This window comes from Silene latifolia, chromosome 9 (genome assembly GCF_048544455.1).
Source record: "Silene latifolia isolate original U9 population chromosome 9, ASM4854445v1, whole genome shotgun sequence".
Classification (NCBI taxonomy): Eukaryota; Viridiplantae; Streptophyta; class Magnoliopsida; order Caryophyllales; family Caryophyllaceae; genus Silene; species Silene latifolia.
The window spans coordinates 22272415-22282434 of NC_133534.1; the positions used below are offsets into that span (position 1 = coordinate 22272415).

General features: G+C 42.1%; 1 protein-coding gene across 1 annotated transcript; it reads right to left on the reverse strand.

The window, feature by feature from the left end:
• Positions 1–7859: 7859 nt before the first annotated feature.
• Positions 7860–8873, reverse strand: LOC141600704 (uncharacterized). Its single transcript, XM_074420949.1, has one exon. The coding sequence runs from the start codon at positions 8871–8873 to the stop codon at positions 7860–7862; it is 1014 nt and encodes a 337-aa protein (XP_074277050.1).
• Between the last annotated feature and the right edge of the window lie 1147 nt (positions 8874–10020).

Consider the following 10020-nt stretch of genomic DNA (forward strand, 5'->3'; position numbering starts at 1 on the left):
TGCTCCATCGCTGTCGTGTAACCCGAGAACGACCTGATGTTCCCGGCCTCCTATTGTGATTTGAAACAAAAGATATCTTTAGTTTTGAATAAAATTTGAAAGGAATTTGAACAAATGAATGAAAGAGGATGAGTAATGAGTAGTGAATTCCTATTTACCAAACTCTTCACCGTCCTGTAGGACAGGTGACCCTCTGCAGCCCACAGCAGGTGCCTGCTCTCCCAAGTCTCAGCCCATGAAGGAGCTCCTCTCAGCTGACGACCTCCTCGTCCGACGTTGGCCCGTCTCGGGGCCTCCTCCTCCTCGACAGCCTCCTCCTCGTGGACCTCGTCCCCAGCAGCCATCACCGCGGCGGTGAAGGCCTGCTCCAAAGCCTCCTCGACAGTAGCAACGTCTATATCCATGGGAGCTCTCCCAGAAGTAGAAGCCTCATAACCTGCAACATTAAAGCAAATTTAGGCCGCGTCACGTGACGACAAGCCTTGGTTAAGGGATTTTCGAGCTTCAGAAGCCCTGAAATCGCTCTTTTCTTGCCATCCTTGGCCATATTCCCACTTACCCGATCACTCATGTGGTAATTTGGGTCAAGTCAAGCCTAATTTGAAGCCTAGTTCCGGATTCAAGCCGAAATTTTGGCAGCATTTAGTTATAACGGCGATTATGCCCTAGAAAAGTGTCCTAAAAAAGCCGTCACAAACCAAAATTCCGAGATGTTAGAACGTTTACCCATCATTCAAGGATCCCAAATATCAAGTTTCATCGCAAATGGGCAATCCAAAGGCTATTTTCGAAGCAATTTACGATTTAGCTGTAAAACCGTCTCAAATTTCACTGAAAGGCTCAAAACTCAACAAAAATCCGAGACAAATACATGGTTATGTTCCTAATATTACCTACTATCCATTTCTAATGTCAATTTGACAAGGCAAATGCGTTTGGGGGAAAAGCCCCAAAATTTCGATCAAATGGGTCATAAACCCTAATTTTTTCGGCTCAAAATTGAGTAAATGTAGACGATTAATGCAAGAATGAGACACATACCTCGATTAGTCATGATTAATGCAAGCTTTTGGATCAAACCTTGGCGGAAATGGTGAAGATTTGAGAGAGAAATTGTGTGATTTGTGTTTCGAAATAATGAACATAAACCTCTGATTATCGCGTTTTTACGCAGAAATAACACTTTGGGGAATAGACGCAGCAGGCGCTGCGCCTCTTCCAAGAAACGCAGCTCTTACTGCGCCTCTTCCTTGTGTTCCCTCCATACGGATTTTCAAAAATTCGTTATGAATTCGTTATTTGTGGGCCCATCTTTGGTGCGCCTCTTCCCCGATGCTATTTTATTCTTTTGGTCCGTTTGACGATTTTCTTTCGTTCCGGCCCGCATTTCCAAGCCAGCAGCAGACTGTCGCACGTTATTTATTCCTTCCAAGACCTTTTGCTTGTCGCAACGAGCATATATTCCTTCACAGAATTCGACACACCTTCATTATGTCTCCAGCGAGAGTAAGCGGATACACTTTCCCTCTCATGACAAGAAGAATAATTCCCAATCATGTCTCCAGCGAGAGTAAGCGGACGTACTGTCCCTCTCAAGACGTGAGGATTAAGATCTACCTAAGCAGATTTCCCCTCAGCAGTTCCCGCCTGTGTCCTGCTACTCGCAATTGTTTCTCGAAGACTACCCAGCGAGTTTTTTCTCTCAGCGGCTCCCTTTGTGTCCTGCTACTCACAATATTTCGTGTTTCCCCGTGGAGTTCGACAAAGGTGTCGTTCTCTAGAAGTTCCCAAACCAATATAGTTCCTATACCCAAGCTTTGGTTACCCTTAGGTTGAATTTATATTTGGCCTCCTTCCCGTCAATGCTTTCCTTTAGGGCCCCATACCCTAGCACAATCTTTATATATCTTTTAGGTCTTAACCTTAGCTCCTATGCACCCCGGAAGCATCTCGAGAAGAAGTCTCAGGTATGATCTCTTCTTATGGCTGGCGAGCCTCCTTACGTAGTCTAATGGACTTTAAACGACCCTCCCCGATAGTCGACAGACTCTAAAATGTTCCCGACGACAGGTCCTTGGTTCAGACCCCTTGAGCCGCCTCGCGTCGCCATAGTCGTCAGGTTGTAATCTTCGATTGACCTGATGGCTATACTTTGACTTTCGCCTTGTCCAAGCCTCAGTCAAAGTGGGGGCTCTGTAGATACCTCATTTCTGCACCTCTCGCAAACCACCCGGTGATGATTGGGCCGCATGTTTGGTACGCGGAACGATTTGTGACAGTTCGCAAGATTATCGTCAAGTGATTGCTCAAATATTAATGTCTACCTCTTAGTTGTCATCTACGTGCCAATACGGCCATTTTGACAGTAATTAGAGTACATTCGGAGTCCGGGCCTAAAACCGTCTCCATTTTCTGATAACCGTTAAATCCCGAGTCAGAATGTTCTGGAATGTTCCGGATATTTCTATTCCATATTTCATAAATTTTTATCTTTTGGTAAAAAATTTCCCGTAATATTCACATAAGATATTAAGGAAAACCAAATTATTTCTGTCCTACCATAACTCAAACACAGAAATCTTTCTTCCGCAGGAGGAAACCCCTTGGGAACAGACGCAGCAGGTGCTGCGCCTCTTCCAAGCGACGCAGTGGCTGCTGCGCCTTTTCCCAGGCCCTTTTCTGCGTATTTCTCGTATTTTTTTCATATCTTTCCGAGATTCACTTCCAAAGAGTCTCCGAAACCCTAATTCCTCCACGTGATTAGTATAAATAGGAGCCTTCGTTCCTCATATTTCTCACACGAGTGTCCGCCCTTCTCTTCTCCCTTTGCATTCTAGACCTTTGTTCTTACTTTTTGGCGTCTACGTGCTTGAACATTCGACCACGTAAGCTCGGATCCTTCTGAGTACCAGCCTCGTTTGCATGACCGACCAATTTGACCAACTACACATCAATCAACTTAATTAACTTAATCGTTTTCCTCTTACGAGGGCACTTTCTTTGCATCCGCGTCGAGCATCACTAATCGATATCTTAGTCCTTCTCGTTTCGTCAACATGTAAGTCTGAGGGTGTAATCTCTCTTTTATTTATTGTATTTATTTCTTGTAATCATCAATGTAAGGTTTATGTCGAAAATATCATTAAAACCGATTTCTAAAACCATGCTTTAAAACCTCTTTTTACGGATTTTCAGTAGATAACCGTTGAGAAAGGACGCAGCAACTGCTACGCCTCTTCGAAGGAGCGCAGTACCTGATGCGCCTCTTCATGAGGTTGCCGCAGTTCCTGCTTCCTTTCTTCTTCGTTCGTCCTCTGTTATTCGTCAAAATTCTTTTACTTGTTTCGTTTGTTTGTTATTTCTTCATCATGATAGCATATAATTCACATGTATATTATAATCATCATCATTAATATGTTTTAATCATCACAAATCCGACTTAAATCCCTAATAATCCAATATTTGCGGGTTTTCGTCATTAAATTCAATTCCGGGTTATAGATATTCAATTCATCAATATTGGGTTTCTGGAATTCGTCTTTGATATAGTTTCATCTGTCTTTTGTCGTATTTATCACATATTCGTCATTAATCCATCGTGTTTAACTTAATCAATTGATTTAATTTGTTTAGTTTGTTAATATCTTTCACTCCTGTAATTAATCCATCTTATATTAATTCGTTTAATTCCGTTTCATCCATGTTTTGTTATGACCCCTCGTTCATATGTAAATAACCTACTAATCACTTTCATCCGAGTAAATAATTTTAATCGACCATTAAATTCACCAATGAATATTAACAACGCGCAATTAAATTCCGCTTCACACGGCCAGAATCAAAGTCAGAAACAGACGCAAAGATTCTCTGCGCCTATTCAAAGGACGCAGCTCGCTGCGCTTTATTCGGTTGAATTCTGTCCCTGAACTCCGTTTTCTGCTTTGATTTAGTTATATAGCTTACGTATAATTGACTATTAATCGTACTATCGCCTTCTGATCTGTTCGTTATTTCTCTTTCTTTTATTCTTTTTTCTCAAATTATCAGTTTTAAAGGTATTTTCGACATAAATCGCCTAATCCTTTGTAATTATTGTAATTTTCTTTATTGTATTTATCATTATTTCTTATGTCATTTGTATGTTTTTCACATGTAATTGAACATAAATCCCAACTTCGACCCAATTGTTTGCTAATTAACTGTCCACCGACTTAGTATTAATTCTCACATGCTAGGATCAAAACTTGGATGTTGCATTGCATGCATACAACCGACGATATATCAAGTACGAATAACTTCCCTAATCATTAGTATAGGCCGTTATCGAGGCGGGCGGGATTAGGTGTTCGATCAAAAGAGCTTCCTAATACGTACCCTTACCCCTTACTCCAGATCTCCGTGAACACCCGTGTTCATTGGCATCCACGAGAGTCATTCTAGGCATAGAATGCTAAGGGTAACGATTGCTTAGTGTTCATGTCTCTACTTTGTGTCTAGACATGACACGAGGTATTCGAACGGTTCCAATTTCCCATAAAAATTGGTGGCGACTCCATACAAAAATGCAAACGCTTGTTTCTCTTTTCCTCCCAAGCACCCCGTGGGCCCCCGTTGTCCACAGACTCCAACACCAACTCCATCGTGCCGAGTATGATGTTTCCAAATTCCTCATTGTCTAGCTAATATGCATGATATTTACAAAATCCATGGGTTGCCTCCCAAGTAGCGCCCTTGTTTTACGTCGTAGGCTCGACCAAGTCATGAATTACATTCAAGGATGGGAAACATGAGTTTCAATGGAACTTATGTTCTTCAATATGGGCGACCCGGCTATGTAGTGCTTAAGCCGTTGCCCATTGACTTTGAAAGTTTGGTCCCTATCGGTCACCTCCACCAATCCATAAGGAAAGACTCGGACCATGGTAAAGGGACCCGACCACTAGGACTTGAGTTTCCCGGAAAATAGCTTGAATCTTGAATTGAATAGGAGAACTAACTCCCCTATTTGAAACTCTATTCCTTGAATTGCCTTGTCATGAAATTTCTTCGTTCTCTCCTTGTATATTCTTGAACTTTCAAAAGCATTGAGGCGAAATTCTTCCAATTCATTCATGTCAAGAAGCCTCTTCTCTCCCGCTTCCTTCAAGTCATAATTCAAGTACTTTACCGCCCAAAAGGCGCGGTGTTACAATTCAACGGGGAGATGGCAAGGCTTACCGTACACCAACCTAAAAGGCGAAGTGCCTATAGGAGTTTTGTAGGCAGTACGGTACGCCCATAGAACATCATCTAGCTTCATTGACCAATCCTTTCGTGATCTTGTCGCGGTCTTCTCAAGAATAGACTTAATTTCCCGGTTAGAGATCTCGGCTTTCCCATTTGCTTGGAGGTGATAGGCAAGACTTCTCATATGTTGAACCCCGTGTTTCTTGAGCAAAGCCTCAAAGGTCTTCTCATGGAAATGCAAACCTCTATCACTTATAAGCACCCTTGACACTCCAAATCGCGGGAAAATTGTAGTCTTCAAGAATTTGCCAACCGACTTGGCATCACATGTCTTGGTAGAAATTGCCTCCACCCATTTACTCACGTAGTCCACTGCTACTAGTATGTGCTCATACCCAAAAGAGGAAGGAAAGGGGCCTTGGTAATCAATACTCCATACGTCAAACAATTAAACCTCTAGCATGTAATTCATGGGTATCTCGTACCTCCTTGAAATCCCGCCACTTCTTTGGCAATTGTCACACCCTTTCCCATAATTAGCCACGTCGTGGAACAAGGTTGGCCAATAAAAATCGCATTGGAGAATTCGAGCGGCGGTTTTTCTTGAGCTCCCGTGCCCTCCACTAGGCATGTCATGGCAATGAGAAATTATTGGCTTCACCTCCTCATTTGGAATACATCTCCTAATAATCCCATCCGCACATGACTTATAAAGACATGGTTCCTCCCAAAAGTATTATTTAAGATCGTGAAAGAAACTCTTCTTCTTATGGGAATCAGAGTCATGTGGGATGATCCCGGATACTAAGTAGTTGATGAAATCCGCATACCAAGGAGCATCCACTATAGCAAGTGCAAACAATTGATCGTCCGGCAAGGAATCACCAATTGGTAGCTCATCTTTCATATTCCATTCAATAGCCTAGATAGATGGTCGGCTACAACATTTTCCATACCCTTCTTATCCCTTATCTCAATATCAAACTCTTGTAGTAAAAGTATCCACCGGATCAAGCGGGGTTTTGATTCCTTTTTTATTAGCAAATGCCTCAACGCCGTATGATCGGTATGCACTATTACCTTAGAGCCCACCAAATAAGAACGGAACTTGTTCATAGCATAAAAGACCGCTAAAATCTTCTTTTCGGTAGAGGTGTAATTTGCTTTAGCTTCATCTAAAGTTTTGCTTGCATAATATATGGCATGGAGTTTGCCATTTTTTCTTTGTCCAAGCACCGCTCCCACTTCTACATCACTAGCATCGCACATCAACTCAAAAGGTTCCCCCCAAGTGGGAGGTTGCATAATTGGAGAGGTGATGAGAGCTTACTTCAACCTATTAAAGGCATCCAAACATTCATTAGTAAACTCAAACGGTACATCTTTACCAAGTAACAATGTTAAGGGGCGGGCAATCAAGGAAAAATCCTTGATAAATCTCCGGTAGAAACCGGCATGCCCTAGAAAACTTCTAATACCTTTGACATTTGTGGGAGGGGGTAGGATTTTGATCATTTTAATCTTGGCTTGATTAACCTCCAAGCCTTTACTTGATACACCATGACCTAAAACAACCCTGGATGTCACCATGAAGTGACATTTATCCCAATTCAAGACTAGACTGGTTTCTTGACACCTCTTTAAGACCTTGCTCAAATTAGCTAAACATCCATCAAATAAGGTGCCTACGACGGAAAAATCGTCCATAAACACCTCCATTATATCTTCAACATATTCGAAAAATATAGCTAGCATGCATCTTTGAAATGTGGCCGGCGCATTGCATATCCCAAAGGGCATGCGCCTATAAGCAAAAGTGCCAAACGAGCACGTGAAAGTGGTCTTTTCTTGATCATTGGGGTGAATCGGGATTTGGAAAAATCCCGAAAACCCATCTAGGTAGCAAAAATGAGAGTGTTGGGAAAGTCTTTCCAACATTTGGTCTAGGAAAGGAAGGGGGAAATGGTCTTTCCTAATCGCTTTTTTGAGGTGTCTATAGTCTATACACATTCTCCAACCCGTTGTAATTCTTGTTGGAATTAGCTCATTCTTGTCATTGGTAACAACCGTGACCCCGCCCTTCTTTGGTACAACATGCGCCGGGCTCACCTATGCACTATCGGAGATAGGGTCAATGATACTTTCATCATAGAGCTTCAACACGTCCTTCCTTACCACTTCCTTCATTGTGGGTTATGGCGGCGTTGAGGCTCAATGGAAGATGCACCCTCATCCTCCAAGTGAATGCAGTGAGTGCAAAAAGAAGGGCTAATTCCCTTGATATCGTCAATTGAGTACCCAATGACATCCTTGAATTTTCACACAACATTGAGTAATTTTTGAAGTTTGGTGTCATAGAATGCACTATTGAAAATAATAGGGTATGTGTTATTAAGGCCAAGAAAAGCATGTTTAAGAGTAGAGGGAAGAGGTTTCAACTCCACTTGAGGAGGCGTGGATCTCTCCTCCTTTTAACCATCCCTTCTCAAGCTCTCAAATTCTTTGTTTGGGTCTTCTTCAATTGTTGAATCCATAGCCAAATCATATTCCCGGTGCTCCTTGCAATCCTTTACCTTACCCTCAAGAAATCCTTATAAGCCCTTGTCTTCTTCAAATCTTTTCATGTCAACCCATTATTCTACCATATCAATCATGTAGCAAGACTTTGCTTCCGAAGGCTCCTTCATAGCTTTGTTCAAAGAGAACTCCACCTTTTCTTCACCAACTTGAAGAGAAAGCTTCCCATTTTTCACATCAATCATGGCACCCCCCTTGGCAAGGCAAGGGCGCCCTAATATGATGGGAATGTTTGAGTCTTCGAGAATATCCATCACATAAAAATCACAAGGAAATTCAAGTTTGCCCACTTTGAGTGGGATATCTTCTACAAGACCAATTGGGTGCCTCACCGATCTATCCGCAAGTTGTAGAGAAACTCTAGTTGGTGAAAGGTCATAATCTTTCAATTTCTTGAAAATCTTAAGAGGCATGAGACTAATGCTTGCCCCCAAATCACATAGAGCTCTCTCAATATGAACGGTCCTAATTGTGCATGGTATGGAGAAACTCCCCGGATCTTCAAGCTTTTGGGGTACTTCATTCATTAGAATGGCACTACACTCCTTAGGCAAATTCACCGTTGATGGTTGCATGGCATTCTTGTTGGAAATCAACTCCTTTAATAATTTACCATATGTTGGTATTTCCTTGATGGCATCAATGAAAGGCATTGTAATGTTAATTATCTTCATCATGTTCATGAATTTTCCATACTTTTGCTCAAGTATTACCCTTGCCAACCTCTGAGGAAAATGAATTGGTGGCACATAAGGTTTCACTATTTGTTGCTTGGGTTCCTCAACAATCTTGGTAGGCTCATCCACAACCATGGGAGTTTCCACAACAACCTCTACTAGATCATCTTCAACCACCTTTTCTTCAATCACCTTTGGTGGTTTAACCACAACATCCGGTTTACTACTCTTTCTCATTTTGATGAACACCTGGTCCTCTAACTCTCTACCACTCCTCAAATGTATAGCATTTATGGTCTTTGGGTTCTCTTCGGTTTTACCCGGAAACTTTCCATTTGAGGCTTGCAATTGACTCATTTGAGAAGCCAATTGAGAGATTTGATTGTCCGTCATTCTTTGGGAGGCTTGTACTTGGGTTCTCAATTGGTTGATAGAAGATGTTGTCTCCTCTTGTTTTTGGTTAGAATGAGCAATGAATTAGGTTTGAGTATTCATCAATTGCTCCATCATGATTTCCATATTTGACTTGGGTTGGTTGGGTTGTTGAAAGGGTTGAGAATTTTGTTGAAATGGTGGGTTGGTTAGTGATTGAGTGGTTGGAATTGTGGTCTTGGTTGGAAAGATCTTCCTTGGAAACCCGGTGGTCCTTGGTTAAATGTTGTATTTGGCTTTTGGGCTTGGAAGTTTGGTGTAAATTGTGATTTTTGTTGGAAAGTGGGGTTTTGGACATTTTGTGATCCATAGGAAAACTTTGGGTGGGCTCTCATTCCGGGGTGGTATTGTTTGTTGTTGAATGCTTGCTTTGCCAGAATTGATTCTCACACTCCATTTACTTGCTCCATACAATTACCCTCTCCCATCATCAAAGGACACTCATTTGGTGGATGTCCTTGGTCTCCACAAATTTCACAACAATACACTTGGTTTCTAATAGATTAAGAGTTGCTAGAGGTGTTGCTTGAGTTCAACAAAGCAACTTGTTACTTGAGCTCTTCTACTAACCCCTTGACCTCAACATTGTTAGCCGAATAGACGGTTGACTTTCCTTTCCTTTTGTGCATATCATTGCTCCAATGAAAAGTATGGGAAGCCATTTTCTCAAGAAGCTCCTTGGCCTTCTTGTGATCAATTTTGTCTAGTGTGGACATGCAGCGGTCTAGAAAGCCACGCTCGGTGACGTAAAAATGCTTTCGTCCGGATCGCTTTAGATCAGTCGGTTTCAACTCGGTAAAGGTCTCGAAATGATTAGAGATGTTCGGAGTCGCCACCAAACATTTGTGGGATGCTTGGAACCCGTTCGAATCCACTTTATACCTAGGTCAATCAAGGCAAAAAGCGGTGCTTGACATAGGTGCTAAAGATAAGGACTCGTCCCCCTTTTAGCATTCTATGCCTATAATGACTCTCGTACGCCCTGGATAAGGCCATCCACTATCCAAAGGTTCTGAGTAAGGGGTGAGGGTACGTATTGGGAGCCCTTTAATCGGACACCCAATCCCGCCCACGTTAGCGGCCTCTACTGATCGATCGTGGTTGTTTA

Bases quoted from the DNA above. Each gene is read 5' to 3' on its own strand.
- LOC141600704 (XM_074420949.1), bottom strand. From the start codon at position 8,873: ATGACGGACAATCAAATCTCTCAATTGGCTTCTCAAATGAGTCAATTG.